The sequence below is a fragment of the Bactrocera neohumeralis genome, chromosome 6, assembly GCF_024586455.1.
Source record: "Bactrocera neohumeralis isolate Rockhampton chromosome 6, APGP_CSIRO_Bneo_wtdbg2-racon-allhic-juicebox.fasta_v2, whole genome shotgun sequence".
Lineage (NCBI taxonomy): Eukaryota > Metazoa > Arthropoda > Insecta > Diptera > Tephritidae > Bactrocera > Bactrocera neohumeralis.
The window spans coordinates 12,464,932-12,483,335 of record NC_065923.1 but is presented as its reverse complement, the minus strand read 5'-3'; the positions used below and the strand labels follow the sequence as shown (position 1 = coordinate 12,483,335).

General features: G+C 36.2%; 2 protein-coding genes across 2 annotated transcripts in view; both read left to right on the top strand.

The window, feature by feature from the left end:
• The window catches only part of LOC126761535 (protein tipE), a 28,573-nt gene extending 17,205 nt beyond the window's left edge, over window positions 1-11,368 (top strand). Inside the window, exon 3 of the mRNA XM_050477830.1 lies at window positions 5,538-11,368. Within this exon, the coding sequence (XP_050333787.1) occupies window positions 5,538-5,601 (64 nt within the window). The 3' untranslated portion in view covers window positions 5,602-11,368. The remainder of the gene's footprint in view (window positions 1-5,537) is intronic.
• A 4,018-nt stretch (window positions 11,369-15,386) lies between these two features.
• Window positions 15,387-18,150, top strand: LOC126761540 (odorant receptor 30a-like). Its single transcript, XM_050477836.1, has 7 exons — window positions 15,387-15,755; window positions 15,827-15,977; window positions 16,787-17,054; window positions 17,140-17,239; window positions 17,315-17,416; window positions 17,488-17,595; window positions 17,686-18,150. Exons 1-7 carry the CDS (start codon window positions 15,465-15,467, stop codon window positions 17,797-17,799), a joined length of 1,134 nt encoding a protein of 377 aa, XP_050333793.1. The 5' UTR covers window positions 15,387-15,464; the 3' UTR covers window positions 17,800-18,150.
• Window positions 18,151-18,404: the final 254 nt, after the last annotated feature.

The following is an 18,404-nucleotide window of genomic DNA, read 5'->3' as shown; positions in this document are numbered from 1 at the left end:
TTGACAGGAGATATTTCGTCTTGCCTCTTATAGAAGATTGAACCTGCTCGATTAAGCTCTGCAACTCGAATAATTTTCTCCAACAGTAAATTGAAAAAATCGCACGACAGGGAGTCGCTTTGTCTAAAATTTCGAAAGGCTCGGAGAAGTTCTTAACGATCCTCAACGTCAACTTACACAGCCGTATTAGTTTTGCGGGGATACCAAACTTAGTCATCGCGGCATAAAGGCAGTTCCTTCACTGCCATTCAGCAGGCTGGAGAAGTGTTCCCTCCATCATTTTTGTTGACTGGGCATCATTAAATCACATCTGGGGCTTTTACAAGAGTATGCTCCGGTCTTAAAACCTTCTGTAAATCGCCGCATCTTTTTGTAGAGTTTTCGAACATTACCCCTGTTGGCCAGCTTATCAAGCTCTTCGTACTCACGCATTTCGGTCTCTCTCTTTTTTTGTCTGCTATTGCGTCTCGCTTCCCTTCTCTTCAATTCTCGGTATCTATCCCATCTCGCACGTATTGTGTCGTTCTTTTGCCTTTTCCGAAAACCGATGGTTTCATTTGCAGCTGTACGTAAGAAGCTTGAAATGCCGTTCCACAGTTCCCTTATACCGAGTTGCTGATGAGTGCTCTGAGAGAGCAGGAGCACAAGTCGAGTAGAAAACCATCAGAACATCAACCAGCTGTTCAGCGACACCTTCCCAATTAAGGGACCGGACATTCCAGGTACATGCCCTCAAGTCGTAATCCTTAAGGCGTTTGTCCTGGTCGTCTTCAAAAGGCTCCCCTCATCTCAACCGAGGCTGTTGGTTAGTTTTCATTAGGGGCGAATTTTATGAGGTGGCCCCTAAACCCTAGGCACAACCCTTAGTAGGGATGGTTCGCCTTTTCAATTCGGCTTGCCTTCAAACGGATGTTCTTAAGCTACCCAGAGGATACTTGGTCTAATACTGGAAGTCGTGAGCTGCTTGAGTCATATGTAAAATAATCATTTCTGGCTACTCCCAAGTGAATGGCGATCAGAGAACTTTTTTCACTTGCGTGAACTTCTACACATGATTCCATTCTCTGATTTGTATTATTTATGCCATATTGAATTTATAGTGGCGGTTAAAACAATTTTTTCTAAATATAGTTATTATATTTTTATTGATTTAAAATTTCTTACTATTTTTCTTATAGTATTTTGCGCCTGTAGAAATAAATATTACTCCTCTTTCTATACCTCGATATATATGTATATATATAATTAACTTTGCCTACATTTAGGCGAATAATGCGAAATTTCTACGACTAATATGGGTTAATGATATCAATGTAAAGAAAATTCAAGAAAAAAATCTCAAATTAAACTGAAAAAAAAATTAAACCCAACTAAATCAATAAATCTATGATACATACTTTGAACAGGCATTTTGAACTAAGATTTACTTTCAAAACTTCTAAATATCGATCAGGTTGAAGAAAATCCTAGCTTAACACACACACCGAAGCTAAACACATGCACCTACCAATACACATGTAACTGCAACTGGCAAAATTGCTACTCGAATGCCAGCCAAGGCCATCTTTCATTGCATCTCATTTATAAGGCGAGCAAAGAGCGGAATTTTTCTTGGTCATTTGCTCTGCTCATTACACTAATATGCACACACACACACACATGAATACGCGCCCACATGCACACACACCTGCGCAAAGGGCAAGCAATGTAAGACCACTTAACATTGCGGCCAACAATAAGTATGGAAAATATATCAACAAATATAACAGCAATGGTCACAGAAGTGGCGACTATGGCCACGACGGAAATGTGACAAGCATTATTTGCGCACGAGTAAATACACAAGTGCAAAGTGTCAACGCCAATTTTCAAAGGGGCCGAAAATGTATTGCCATTTAGGTCAGTAGAGCCCAGCTACGGAATATTTAGTTATTGTAAGAAAATACAGGTATAATAAAATGTGAATGTGAATTCATATGTATATTAGAATGTATATCAGAATCTATATCAGAGTGAACCCAGTGGCTTAAAAATAAATTTATCGAAAATTAAAGAAAATCTTGAAATATTTTTTAAATGTAATGATGTACATTTTAATGAAAATTGCCAATAATTCTAATGTGACTTGGCTGTTCATACATACCATAGACCCTAAGTGTAGACAACGTTTCATTTTTAATAAATATTTTTTATTACAACAGTTCTGATCTTATTTGTGTCTTCCATATATTTTTACGAGCTATATTGAGCTGCTTAGTTAGAAGCTAACCTTCATTTACTATTAGCCATAAATAGTTAGTAACTTCTTATCACAATAATGTTGCTCAGTTGTCCTAGCAGGTAGCGTATAGTGCACACCGTTCTCGCTTTCCTTCTTCCTTTCTTTATTTGCCATTCACTGCACCTCCTTAATGAGCAATGATTAGTGGAATTGAAAATAAATGACAAATGAGTCGATATCCTCGACATGGACTAAACGCTTTCTATGCAAGTTCATATACATACTATATATATATATAGCATGTGTAATGCAATATTAGTTGTAGCTGTGGAATGTAAACACATTTTGTTCTAATTGGATTGTTGAATTGTATTCAAATAGAGCAATTTAGTAAGCTTATTACAGTAAACGTAATCCTGACTGAGGTGTATGGATATCTCAAGTTGAAATGCTTAATTGCTTGTGGTTCGAACTATTTTCTGCAAAAATGTTCGAACAATTTTCGCACTTCAAAAGCAGATATTGGAATTGTAAAATTTTAAAATTAATTAAGCGTTTCAAAAGTGCCTAACCTTAAAACAAAAGACGGGGTTGTAATTAATGTGTTGAAAGACCAATTGATTTTAAAATTTAAATGTTTTTAAGAGTTAAATAGTTTTCAAAAGCTTTAATCCCAAATGCCAGGGGGCCTATTCTGTAACTCGATTAGAAAAAAAGTTTACTCGAATTCGGACTTTTTATATTCTGTAACTCGATTTTCGGATTTTCGAGCCAATTTTCGAATAAAATATTCGTTAGCTTTTGAGTTGTAGAAAGCAAAAACGAAAATTGTACGTATTTATTCTGGCACAGGGTGGTCCAACTTTCGCATAATTATAAAGTAGATCCGAATTTCGAATAGAATACATTTACGAATCGAGATACAAAATTAAAAATAAGTGTTAAATTCTAAAAGTCGAATTAAATAATTTAAAATAAAAATTTAACCCTAAACACTTAAACACATTTTAGAGTTAGAAATTATTTCGCGCTTCATACTTCCTGTTTCAACATTTTGGCTATTATTTCTTATTTTTAATAAAATTCAAATTGTTTAAACAGCCTTTTACAGCTAATTACTTTTAAATATAGTGTTTCTTGTAGAAATATGTAAATTTTTCATCATTTTATACATTTTCATTTCAGACTTTTTTTTAATTCCAAGTTTTAAATTTGAAAAAAATTTTATAAAATTTAATTTTTTTTCGAATTTTGTGATGAAAATATAATTTGATCCTATTATTTTTAGTTAGAGAATTTGGTACTCTGGCAACTAAAATAACAAACTTAAATTGTTTTCTTAAAGAAGTACTATACTAAAAGTATGTACTTGTAATAAATGAGGGAGCGTTAATTTCGGACAGAAAAAATGTGATAGTTTTGAAAATTTGAAAAAATCTGTATACGCAATTAATATTTTACTGTAAATGTCTGCTTAAATTTGAAATGATGGCATATGTAAAACAGCAACATTTTTGCATAACAAATGTCTACTTAACATAGAGCAATAGTTGAGCAGTGCGTATGAGTAATCTGTCCTTATTCACCCATTTACCTTCACATTTGCCCTTTCACATGTCAGGAATAGTTTTTGTGGAACAAAATCTTCAAAATATATCAAAGCGGTGTTTGGTTAAAGTTAAAGAATAATCGACACTGCGTATGAGTAACATCAGACTTGGCTTGGAATTTATTACTGAAATGTTAAAAAATGTTAAAAATGGAATATGAAACATCTTGTTTCAGAGTATAATAGTGTTCTTCACATAACGGTTGTACGTATCATATAAAACTAAGCGAGATAGATATAGATGACGAGAAAAGTTGAAATGCGGGTGACTGTCTATCCGTCCGTCCGTGCAAGCTGTAAGTAGAGTAAAATTAAAGATATCTGAATGAATGGTTTCTTGACAAAACAGTAAGGCAGAGCTCGTAGATGTGCGTAATCGTACCACTGCCACGCTACAACAACCAAATTCGCCCAACGAAAATGTTATAAGAACTCCTACTGACAGCGTGAAAATGACTGCAATCGGATGATATTCCCGCTCACTCCCCATTTAAGGGTAATGTCAAAAACTATTAAAAGCGCGATCTTCAGACGGGTAATTGCTATTCGAACTCTTCATGGTTGGGGAATCGGTTCGCCATCTCCAGGTGTAATGCTTTCACTGTCATTCAGCAGGCTGGAGAAATATTCCCTTCATAATTTTAGTATGCTCTGGCTATCATTCACTAGATCACCTTTGGGGTTCTACAAGAGTGTGCTCCGATCTTGAAACCTTCTCTTAGGTCACCGCATCTTTTTGTAGAATTTTCGAGCATTACCCCTGACGGCCAGCTTGTCAAGCTCTGCGTACTCACACATTTCGACCATTCTCTTCTATTATCTGCAAATCGAGTCAGATCGTTCGGCTGTCTGTTGTGATTGCAGTTTTCGACCTCGAAACTTGCTTGTGTTTGTTTATATGTGTATCTTGGTTGCAACAAGATAGTGATCCGAGTCGATGTGAGCACCTCGGACCGTAGAACACTGGAGACGTGTTTTCCTTCTATCAAAACATGACTGATCTGGTTGATGGCTTTTTGATCCGGGGACAGCCAGGTAGCTTACTGAATTTTCTAATGTTGGAATATAGTTCTACAGATAACCATATTTCGGGCCCCGGCGAAGTTCATCAGCCTCAACCCATTTGGAGATATTTCTCGCGGAGGCTGAATTTATCGCACGATTTTGGCACCGGGGCAGGGGTACCATAGGTGCGCCCCAAGCGCTCATAGAATTTATCTTTGGTCACATAGTTTTTGTCTTCTGTCGGGCCGTGTTGACGAACTTCGCATTGATGCGAGTTGTGCCAAGCGTGAATGCAAGTGGTCGGCGACGGAGTCTCTCTCTTCGATCAAGTACCCCTTGAATAGCCAAAGAACATCCCCTCCTGAGGGTTGTGCGCTGGGTTTGGGACCCGCCATCAAACTTCTAACCTATTCCAACTAATCGAAAATTGGACTCAATGGATGGGCCATTTGAGACTTAGGTGCGGCCAACATTTGCAAGAGACAATCTTTAAAAAATAAATGACAAAAAATGTTCTTTCGAATGATAATAAACATTCCTAATTAAAGTTTCTGTCCTTTTTCTTTAAATAAGTGGGGAATCTCGAAAAGGATCACCCTTTATAAACCTAAAGTGAAATGTGAATTATACCCTACACTCTGTATAAAGGAAACATACATGATTTGTTCATTAATTATATTATTTTTTATTTTTACATTGCAGAAACTTGAGCAAGACGATGACGACGAGTATCTCAACTCCGCCTGGGCCGACAGCAGCAGTTTAAAACGCAAAGTCCACGGCATGGATAATGTACGTTTTCGCATTGGACAATGAAATGTGTGCGCACCAAATATTTAGCTTTTAAAAGTCTCAGCTCTCGTACGAAATTACCATTAAATGATACTAATTATAACAAAAGCAATTAGCTAATATCACATATGTACGTACATATGTACGTATTTACATACATATGTATGCATAAGAGTTAGGCATTCTAGTATGCAGCACAAGCAAACTCACACAAAAGACAATGCAATAAATTTCATAATTAATAAGTGAACAACACACACACACACACACTAAAACAAAGGGAACTAGCAAAATACAAACATACCTACATACATAGGCGTGTATGTACATATATATACTTGTAGTTATGCGCTGCTTACTATTTAATAATAATAATTAAATTTAGTATATAACTTTGTAATTGTATTGTGAAACAACAAATAAGCGACTTAACACACACTAGAGCGTTTATAATCTAGATATGCGAATGGCAGATAACAATTTATATATTAAACAGAATTATTGCAAATAAATTAATTTTGTTAATGAATTGAAAACAGTTACGAAGCGAGCGTCTATCTACAAACTAATGCAATACAAAATATGCTAATACTCGAACGCTGCAGATAACGATATACATGCATATATATTGGCTTAGGCATATGCATACAGATACACATACATATAGACACATGTATACATATATTTTTAAAGACATACACATATACTAGTGTTTTACTTTCAAATCAAAGTCCTGATTGTGGGCATACTTAGACAGCTTGGCGACAGTCACATTAATGCCTACTTTTAGGGGTTATATTCACTTGCAAATGAGAAAAAATCGTTTTATGGACTTTTTTTGAAAAGTTATTTTTTTTAATTAATAAATAAAAATAATTAGGGTTTTCACAAGTCTCATAAAGTTATAAGTTATAACGATTCGAAAACATAGCATTGAGAATTGTAAATTTGTAAACTCATTTTTGTATGTAATCCAACAACAATTTTTTTAAACAAGCGTAAAAATTTATAATTTTATGATTTTACGATGCTTTATGACAGGTTGTGAGTACCCCAAATGTTTATTTATAGAATTTAATGTACTTTAATAATCAATTCATTTTAAAGAACTTTGCATTCCCTTGCTTACATAACCGATATCCAGCAGCACCCCCAAAGATCTTTCTGCTTAAAATTATCTAAAATCCAAAAGCAAAAAAAATATTAGAACAAACGACTACAGGTAGTAAGGCACTAGTGAAAATTTTGGTTTTTGACGAAAATCGACGTTTTATGTGAAAAAATGTACAATTAAGAGCGGTTTGAAAAATCGATATTATTATCAAAAAACTTATTCTCTATCCTTATCTGAGAAATATATAAAAGATCCTGTGAAAATTTCACCGTTTCTGTTTTCCGTTTCGGTGAAATTTTGCGCACCGACTTGGAAAACGGAAAAACTCATTTAAAATTTTGCGTACCGATTACACTAAGTCAAAGAAATTCTTACAAATGTGCTCATATCTGCAAAACTATTTGCCGGATCAACTTAAAAATCTCGGAGAATATTTTCATATATGTATATCTGTCTTTAATATATAAGCAAAAAAATTGTTTATTTTGTTAACAAGTGGATATAACTCCTTAATCGAACACAGCATGCATATACACTCGTGGCCACGCAAACCTTATCACTACACTTTCTTAAATTTTCTTTCGGACTTTTTCGTTCGTTCGGGATTTTCTTCAATTTTGTTTTTTTTATGTTTTAGTAAGCATAAGTAAACTAAATTATATTATCTAATTATAATTGTAGTTTTTAATTTATTACGTTTCATGAGTAAAACACAAATTAGCCTTTCTGTGCTTATACAAAAGCGGACGATTTTATTGTTTTTAAAGCCTGCTAAATTTCGTGTTTCAATTAAAAAAAAAATAAAATAAAATATGAATTTCAAATATAGCGAAAATGAAAGTAAATTAAAAAAATAAAAATAGAAAATATAATTTTTTCATCGCATGTCAGTCTCTTACATTTCGAGCTCATTTTGTAAAGCTCACTATCTTCCAATTGATTCGTCTATAGCTGAATGTGTTCGGTTTTTAACTTTTAATATTCTAATTCTATACCGTAAAAAGTACCGCTATAAAATGTAGTCAAATATGCACAATACTTGAAAATTTTGTGTGGTAAGCTTTGCGTGGCCACGAGTGTAAGTACACATATACATTCGTATCCTCACACACATATATACATTCAAACATGCATACATACACGTATGTTTAAAACCTACAAAGCGTATGTATCCCGAACGGAAAAAATTTAATTGCATAGTAAATAATATTAGGCTGTAAGCAGAAAGAATTAAGAAACATTAGTCTAACTCTTAAAATAAATAATAAATGTTATTTAGCTAGCCACTTTTACACAAATAACGAAATTGAATTGTAAAGTAAACTCACCAGGCGTCACACGGGCATTTGATGCGCAATAAATCGGCAGAGTTAGCTAAAAAGCCAAACCAAGTGTGTATGCTAGGGTATGTCTTAGACTTGTGATTCTTTACTGGTAAAGTGCAAGATTTTTCTTTTTTTTGTTTTACTAAGATGTATAGATTTTATTATATTCATGACCACTTTTTTTAGGCGAAGTTCTAGAAAACTATGGCCAATATTTAATGTAGACTAAAGGTTATGTATCAGTTATTCCTTATACAATGCTAAACCAGACCTTGTCGCCATCGACGCTTCGTCGGATTTCTTTGTTAATAGCAGTAAGATCTGTATCGTGGCCATTTTAGTTTCCACAACTGATCTTGATGCGTGGTTCTTGAAAGACGTAACGAGTTTCCACCCCTCCACTCCACTCCCTACCTCAAATTTTGAATACAGGCTCTAACGAGCTACATTATATGGTCTGTTTGCGATGGTGATGGGATGCAGAGCCTTTGGCCTAGGCCCGAATGTATTGTCCTTCTTGCCTACCGCTACCAGCCTAGCTACGGGTTGCACCTTTCCAATATTCGCTGTAGTAACTATGTAGTAATATATACAGTTGGACCGATGTCTTATCGTCGCACGAATAAATTTTTATGTGACCCTGATGCTACCCGCATCTGTGCATGACGGCAATGGACTCGGATTGCAGAATCACTTCCAGCGTCACGTTTGTCAACGCAGCTTTCTCCCATTTCCATTGGACTCTGAGAATTTTTCCTTTCCGATCACAGCACGTTAACGTTAATGTGGTTCTTCGGCGGTTTTGCTAACGGCTTAGCCTCCTCAGCTGGGCTCTGTTTTTAGCTGCCACTACTGGCGTTCAGATTTGAAATTGAGTAAGATCGATTTCGCGCAATGAATGGGCTCCTAGAGCTCCTTGTGAGCTCCTCATTGGTTGGCGACTGCAGCTGTACCCTTGGGAGTGGATATGCATCATTACGATTCTCCACTTACTTTGCTTTAGCGTGATCATCCAGCTTAAAAATAAGTCATTCTTAGGCAGATGCAGCACCAGCAGCCTTACTTTTAGTATCTAATTTCCCTCCCTGCTGTGTAGCCAGACTTTGGCTACACGGTTTGATTCCGTCAACCGCTGGTGTTTCTGCCTTCCTGGAGGTAGGTTTAGCCACACTCTTCCACACACCCAGCTCCTGTCTTTTTGCTGGCTGCTCTCAAGCTCTTTGAAATCGTAGTCCTCTTCTCGGAACAACTAGTTTCCTCCGGCTTTTTTTCTAGGGAAACCGTACCTTTAAATAGTTTATTTATGTTCTTCAGGTTCATAATATGGATCCACGTGAATTTAGGTCCACTTGCGTATAGCCCTCGCTACGAAAGCAAGATTGTCTTATTACAGAGGGCGCCAGGTGTCAGTGAGCTCCATTCTAGACTGCGCACTTAGCCACGCTGATCCTGAGGACGGGTCATATGACACGTTCGCTAGCTATATGTGACCTGGTCTACGAAAAGGGAGCTAACGTGCGAAAACTAGTTTTCTGGGAAAAGCTGTTAAAAATAATCGTCAGTTTCTCGTTATCTCATTAATTGTTCTCCTTTTTTTTTTGACACCTAAGCCCCCTTTCCGTAGACCAGGTCACATATAGTACTTCACCCTGCCAACGTCGTGATATTGTGATATCTATTAACAGTCGGAACCTCGTGGAGGATTAAGGGGTTTTGTCTACCTCGAAATTTGTTAGAAATATTAAAAAACAAAATTGTTTCAGTGCATCTTCGTCTTCACTTTTAACTGATTTACAATAAATAATAATAAATGATAAGTTTTTTTATCACTACTTTTTTGCTTACAACTAAGGCGCGCCCTAATGCATACATGCACACCAGCATTCAAATTAATAGTAACAACAACAAAAACAGACATTTACGAGCAAATATTGAGGTTGTGGGCCAAGGCTGGCCAAGCGAAGCGAACATTTCAGCAAACGAGTTGTATATTTAGGTCTCGACTTGGCTTTACCACGTCGGATCGGAATTGTTTTCATTTGGGACTGAGTTAAGTGAGTGATGGCGAAAATTTCGGTTGCAATTTTAATGCATTAATTAGTAATTAATATTGCCTCTAAGTAAAAAAAAACAACAAAAACTAGACATACATATAGGCGACATAAGCATAACGGTAAAAAATAAAGTAAAATAAATAAAGAAGATACTTTTTCTAATAATTTCGAATGCCATGAAGTACGTTTAAAAGTTAATATTGAAGAACTCTTTCGCTCGCGCTCTTACGCTCTTCGCTTACAAGCATTGATTTATTAAGCAAACAAAAAACAAAAAAAAAAAACAAAGCAACAACAAAAACTCAAGAAAAAATATATTTTATTTAGCTAAAATTGTAAGCACTAAAGAGAAGGCCTCGATCTTATCTTAAATTAAATTAATTTATATGTAAACATAAATTATATACATACATACATATACATATTAACATAAGTAAATGCGTACGCAAACTCACAGCTTTAAACAAATTGTAAAACAAAATTAAAAAACAAAAAATAACAAAAAACTAAGCAAAACATAAAAAATATTTTCTTCTACCAAAAAACTCACATCATATTCATATTTATAAATATAGCAAGTACTTAATGTATATTAAAAGTAAAAATCAGGAAAGTATAAACTTAAAAATATTTCAAAAAAATTAAAGCAAAAACTAGCTTAAAACAATTATAATAAAAAATACGCATTAAAAAACTTGAAAAGCAAATAACAAACAAAAAACCAAAAACTTTCTTTAGCATTAAATTAAAATAACATTTAAAGCCTACTCGTATATATTAACTGCTAAGCTGAGCAAAAGCATTAAGCCTCACAAAAATTCTCTTAGACAAATAGGTACTCATACTTATTAAATACCGAACACAAAAACAAAAAAAAATACTCAAAAAAATTAAGCAAAAACCAACAGAACAGTGAAAAATACGCGGTGATTTCCTTTTTTTACAATTATTCTATATACATACATATATATATATGTTATGCGCATTTGCATTTGCACATCTAAATTATGAGGAAAAATTAATGAATGGAAGGAGAATATTTAACAAAAATTCTAATAAGCGACAAGCGCCTAAAATAAATACAGTAAATTACTTGCGGCATAAAAGTGCAACATTTTTAAATGAAAATTATTAATTAACTATTGAAGTATAATATTGTAATGCTACTAGAATTGAAACAATAAAAGGTGAGAAATCAAACAATAATAAATAAAAAAAAAAATAAAAATCAACGCATTTAGAAGCCTAGCTGTGGTTTTTCTATTCATAAACGGCAGTTTGGTGAATTAAAGGTTTTTAAACTATTTCCTACAACTTTTTCTCATAAAACTTTCGTCGAGAAGGGTAAACAGGAATTTAAGCTGCCTTTTCAAGAGTTGATTCTCCATTGGAAACTTTCTTTCTAGCATTGGATCAATGAACGTCGCGTGCGTGGAGTTGGAGGAACAGATAAACGATTCTGCTTTTTCCTTCTGTACATTGAATGACGAAGTCTCCACCAGAATTATGGGTACCTGTAATAGATTGTATGATATTACCATCCCTAGTGATGGTCTGATAAGTAGCATAACCTGGCGACCTATACTAACACTCGCATCAGACCATATCCCGATAATTATCTCGATCGAGAAACCTGCCGACTTTATTTCTGTGGACAAGCGTACCTTCGTTAGCTTTAATACAGCTAACTTCACAAAATTTACTAGGAGCACCTTCACCGCACTACCCATTCCTACTGACGTAGGCGTTGGCGAACGTTAATTCCGAGAGGTGATTGCAGTTGTGACCGCTCGCTTCATCCTAGCTGGAAGAATTACGAAACTCTGCCTCGATTTCCCAGCCGAAGCAGCGCGACACCTTACGCCATGCCGGTCCTCGAATAAGGAATCTCAATCTGGAGATTCGGCAAATAGTAAATCAAAACAAGCAGACAAAATGGATACAGATTACTGTCAAAACTTAGTTTAACCCGAAGAGACATGATGATCGAGTTGAAATTCAATTCAATGCCCATGCTTCTTCGGACCCCAAAAAATGCGAAAGGTATTTTAGGCGGCAATTTACAATGCATCCTTCGGTAGACAAAGCCAAACGTTGTGCTACCCGACGGCACGGCACTGCGCAAAATGCCAAAAGACTGCGCATCACTTACGTTCACTTTGAAGTGTCATCAATAAATCAAAATCTTCCAAATCCATTGGTCCTGATGGAATAAACATGCTCATGCTATAACCGATGAATGGAAAATCGACAGAGTGGTTCTACTACTGAAACCTGAGAAACCCGCCAACAAAGGGGAGGCATAACGGCCGATAACTCTCCTCTTCCCAGTAGGGAAGACATTGAGGCCTTGCTACTCTCGACCTTCACTCACTACCTGAGTCGCGCAAACCACCAGCCTGGCTTAGGAAAAATGCACAGCACCACTACAGCACTTAGCGTCATAAATGTCCGGATTGTTCATGGCCTCAACCAAAAACCACCCTGCGAGAGAACGATCCTCGTAGCGTTGGACTTGTCAAAAGCCTTTGACACAGTCAACGACACAACGCCATTCGAGGATATCGAAAAATCTACGCTCCCTCCAGGGTTGAAGAGGTGCACTATGAAATACCTGTGCCGTCGACAATTATCCGTACTCTTTCGAGGTAAAAACTCTAAATTGAGAAGAATTAAACAGGGGGTTTCGCAGGATAGTGTCCTCTCCCCGTTGCTGTTTAACTTCTACATCTCAAAACTCCCCCAACCATCAGAGGGAATTTCCATCACCTCGTACGCTGATGATTGTACGATATTGATGTCGGGCAATGGAATCGATGACATGTGCTCAAAAGTAAACGGCTATCTCTCCGTCCTTATTCACAAACTGGACGAAGGAGTAAAGACTAAACCTTAATATTGCAGTCGATGGCGTTAAAACTCCGACTGTCAATAACCTTACGATTTTAGGTGTGACACCGGACAGCCTGTGCACCTTCACTCACATGTCAGCAATTATTGCCACAGTACAAAGCCGCAACAAAATCCTCAAATCGCTAGCCGGCAACACCTTGTAAAAGAGAAAAAAACGTTGTTGGCAACATACAAAGCAATCGGCCGGTCAGTCCTTAACTACGCCGCACCAATATGGTCGGATGCAGGGGCACGTAGACGCGGAAGCTTCAGACACGCCAGGCCACTGCAATCCAGACCGATGCCTCTTGAAATCTCTTATCGAACATCTGCAAAATGAGGCCTGTTGCTCCCAGTTAAGAAGCATAATGAACTCCTCTTCAAGCATTTGTTGCTGGAGTGTTTTCCCAGGAATCATCACTGGAGTCACCTGCTTTAAGCTGAACCGCCTTGTAGGAGTATCAAAAGATCCTTCTCAACTACGTCGACGACATAACACAATAGGCCGACCAAACTTCGGACGCAACTAACTTCGGACATTCTCTCACCGCCATTCATAGTGAAGACATTAACACTACCTCTCAATAAATGGCGTACTTATAGTCAAACCAATGCAGACGACGAGCTCGAGTTGCCACGAGAATCGAAAGTAACCCTTGAGCACCTTCGTTCTGGATACGGTAACAGGTTAAACTCCTACTTATCCAGAAACAACCCCAACATATCAAATATATTTCAAGCATGTAACGAGTTCCCGCATAATTCCAACCACCTCTTTGCCCTATATATCTGACACCCCTATCCCTATGATCCGACCTCATTCGAAACAGCACGATTTATGGGACTACCGTGAAAACTTACCTGACTTATTAACTTATCTGAACCTTATCATCAACAACAACAGCGCTGGTCGACGAACCGCTCCTGTGCGATTGCACCGCAATCATAGGGCTTCTTACTAGACACTGTCCAATGGGCACTCATTCGGCAAGGCTAAAAGTCTTGACGAAAGCAAATTGCCAAAATTGTACATAAGAGGGACCCTTTGGTAGACTGAGGTTGAAACATCTCGGCATTCTTACTTTCGGCTAACCAGAAGACAAAACCGAAACTGGCATTACCCATCGCAACAAATTTATAGTCGAGACAAAGGGCTTTACCGATTTGTAAAGGTCTTAAGACCTATTATATAGGAGTATTATGTAACACAACGAACCGGCGTTCCATGCTGTCCAAGAAAGATTCCTGTGAGCATCGGCCTCATGACCTAACCTAAGCTGCCTTTTAAAACTCTAAGCAAATCTAGGTTTGGCAAATACTATATCTATAATAACCATATATGTATATTTTCTTGTAAGCAATCGGTATATCTTACTCGCTTTCGTAAGTAAAAAAAGTCTGTAAAGCCACAAAACAGACTCGGTAATTTTTTCGATTTCAGCGAGGTCGGCTAAAATATGTATGTTATAAACGATTTCCGATGCAGTATGGCAGTGTGAAAAAATTAATACAACGAAATATTCAAACAAATGTAAAAACTAAAAATCAAGTGACGAATACCCAGAGCATACAAAAATGATGGACGGAACACTTCTCCAGCCTGCTGAATAGTAGTGAAAGCATAACACGTGGAGATGTTGAACCCGCATTAGCCTCCTCAACATCGCATATTAGGTTCTATCGAACATACTGTGTGAAAGATTAAAGCTCACCATGCGTCAAATCTTTGAAAACACTCGTGAAAAGAGGATCCACTCACACCACCTTTTCGTCGATTTTAAAACTGCTTTTGACAACATGAAACTAATACGGCTGGATAAACTGACGTTGAGCAATACTAAAAGCTCCGTCAGGATCGGGAAGCAGAGGAAAAGAACTCTACTCCACTCCGTTGGAGAGATCAGCTGGAGAAGGACCTGATTACACTTGGTATCTCGAATTGGCGCCAAATTGCGAAACTGTCTTCGACTGTTGCGTTGTTGTTAACTCGGCTATAACCGCGTAAGCGGTGTCTACGCCAATAAAGAAGAAGAAGAACTATTAAAACTAAAAAAAGATTCCAACAAAATTATGTGTTCCTAAACATTTGTCTTTAGCAGGAATTCCCACACACATTTAAGACAATATTGTCCCCAACAATTGTGGACATAATAATTATTTTCTATTTTTTCACATCAAGAAAACCAACCGGATGTGATTGTAGGTTACAAAATAGCAATTAATTTCACTGCGAAGGTTCCACAATTCACACATTCACACAAATCTAACGGTACTTTTCATTTGTAATATATTAAAAATGCGAAAACCACACCCAAGCGATTTGGCAAAGGTTCGAGCATATATAAGGGAAGCGTCAGTCGAAGAATAGCCTCAAACGGTTTTCGCGAATTTTTCGAACTCAAAAGATTTATAAAATTTAAATTTTTTTTATATACATTTATTTTTATGTAAAATGCAATTCTGTAGTGAACTATTTAACTGGAGTTTGACATTTATGAGGCGCATTGGCTACTTTGATCAGCATCGTCTCGCGTTGCTTTACCTCATATCGCCGATATTTTTATGTCTCACGGCGTATTATCGCACTTACGTCATTCGGAATGATTTCGATGAAGTTATTGTTAATTTATTTAAAATATCTGGAGCCACTACAACAACAGTTCGCGCCTTTATTGTGATGTATAAGGCAAAGAAGTTCTTGAGCTTTTTCGAAAGTATTGATAATTGGTACCAGGATCTGCAGGTGCGTTTTGCAGGCGGATCAAGACTTTGTGTGTCTTAATCTATTACTTACTTACCTTTCTACACTTTCAGCGCGAGGATGATGACATAACATTGAAGAAAGCACACGAATTTACTAAAAAGATCAAAAAGACTTTAAGAACAGTATTAATCCTCGCGGGTATTACACTATTTTACGTTATCTTCATACAGTTGTTAGCAACGGCTGGTGTTGGATATAAAAGTAAATATAAATATAATGTATAACTTACATGTTAGGGTGATCATTAAACTCGAATGAAGGATATTTGTTGATCTAGGTAATACCACTGATAAAGATATCATTTATAATTGCTGTTCCGAAATTTTTAAATAACCAATGATCAAATTTGATCCGGACTTACAAGAAAAAACTACACCTTCAGTGCATTAAGTGAATTTTGTCTCTTCGATTTCGGCTCATTTTTAGTGCGTTATTTGCTAGATTATTGGACAACTCAGGGTCCTCAGCTACGTTGTCAATCATTTCTTTTGCGACCTCTATTCGACGTCATTTTTGAAAAGATTCAGGTCGTTTGTTGCGACACGTTTCATAACCAAAACATTTACCTAAATATGGGTAGTCGAACCTTAAGAGATGTTGAGATGCTCTGCTATCTCTCTGATGCCCAAACGTCGATTTTCAGACACTTTTTTTCTGGTCGTTAACAAAAGTGGATGAAAGACTTGCATGAGCCAATTTTCGGTACTTCGCGACCTTCACTGCATACTTTGTGCCACTCAAATACTTGGTGCTTTAAGGCACTTCTGCAATCAATTCAATTTAAACATAAGTACATACGTACTCTATACAGAGTACAGAGAGAGGCCAATCCCTATTACTCTATTTTAAGGCAATAAAATATAATTGATTCTTGGATACTTAAAAGCTTCTCAGCTCCTACTAAAAAAAAATTGGATATCTGGCTACTTAATAAAAATAAAGAAGAATTACCCTCTAGAACCATCCTAATGTATACATAAAAAATTAATTTTTAATTTTTTTCCATTTAGAACTACTCGTTGATGTCGCGTTCCCGGGTGTCGATTTGTATGAAAGTCCTTTATGGGAGATGGTGTCCATTCTGCAAAGCTTATGGATTGCGCCTATTGTACTCTTTTCATACGTTTCATATTTATGTTTGACTTTAATAGCCATTGCGTTTGGCATATTCTTGATGAGAAATCTGCAGAGCAAACTGGAAGGTATGAACGAAATGACCGACGAGGAAGCATTGAAATGTATTAAGAAATGCGTTAAGGATCATGTTATGATTATAAAGTAAGGGTTTTGATTTTTGTTTTAATAAGTATTCAAAGCTTTCTAACAATTCATTTGTAATGCTACATATTTATTTACATTTTAGGTATCACAGAGATTTGGAAGTATTATTTTCGGTTGGAAGCTTTGCCGATGTTTGTACTTTCGCTATAATACCTTGTGTCATAATTGTTATTTCAACAATGGTAAGTATCAGCGGTTGCAATATTTTCGACTGCTATATTTTCAAATTTAAATTTATATTTCTCCTCAAATTGCAGGACCATGATATGTCACTGTTGATTGCAGACATTCAGCTGTCTCTTATGGTCATGATTTCGACCTTCATTATCTTCTGGGTGGCCAATAATTTCTGCTACGAGGTGTTATGGATTTATTACCCACAATAATAATATAATAAATATATGTAAATTTATTTATTTCTAATTACCAGAGTAAAATTATAGCTAACGCGGCCTATAACTGCAATTGGGAAAACCGTAACAAGGAATTTCGTAAATACATTCCACTAATTATCATGGCTAGTCAGAGGCCCCTGCAGGTTTTTACTGCTATATTGCAACTATTCATTTATTTCAATTTATTTTTTAGTACTATAATGCATAAATTATTTAATATAAATTTCTTTCAGCTCACTGCTGGTGGTTTAAAGCCGATTAATATGGAGTTTTTCCTAACAATGGTGCGCTGCACTTATTCGCTCTTCACCGTTCTATTTACAATGAAGACCGAAGGTGATTCTTAAAATTGTACGCCCAAAAGTTATAAATTCAAAAATATAAGAAATCTAGTAAATGGAGTCGAGTTCATGCTAGTACTTAGATTAACAATATTCTTTAGATGTTCATGTAGTTGTGTTAATAAAATATCATAAACAAAAAACAAGTTATTTGCTTACACGAGCTCAATAAAACATATTTTACAGATACCAGTCTTAAGAGGCACTTTACCAACATAGAAATACATACTTGTTATGCTCAAATAAGCTGTAAAAAGTAAAAGGTTAAAAAATCCTGACATGTCTACGTAAGAATGAGTGGTAAAAAATCTTATAAAGATATAGAAAATTTCAATGACGAAGATTGCGTCCTTAACCGAATATAAATCTGCTTCCGATCAGGTGTGTACTGTAGGAAGTGCGTTACAACATATGTAGGTATGTACATACATAAGTATATGCCAATTTTAGGCTTATAAAAGCTTTGTTGAAAATGATTTCATTATTACATTATTCGCTCTGGAAAATCTACAAATCTCACAAAGCTTTGAATACAATACCGGTAAGAATTTCACTCCGCATCGCATAACAACATCAAAACTTGGCATCAAAATTTTGTAGCATTTGTTATG

What these genes read in the sequence shown, in the direction of transcription:
- LOC126761540 (XM_050477836.1), top strand. Translation starts at nt 15,465, where the DNA reads ATGCAATTCTGTAGTGAACTATTTAACTGGAGTTTGACATTTATGAGG. An exon ending in ATTGGTACCAGGATCTGCAG is followed by an intron (nt 15,756 to 15,826) that starts GTGCGTTTTGCA and finishes CTACACTTTCAG; the next exon opens with CGCGAGGATGATGACATAAC. An exon ending in TAATTGTTATTTCAACAATG is followed by an intron (nt 17,240 to 17,314) that starts GTAAGTATCAGC and finishes CTCAAATTGCAG; the next exon opens with GACCATGATATGTCACTGTT.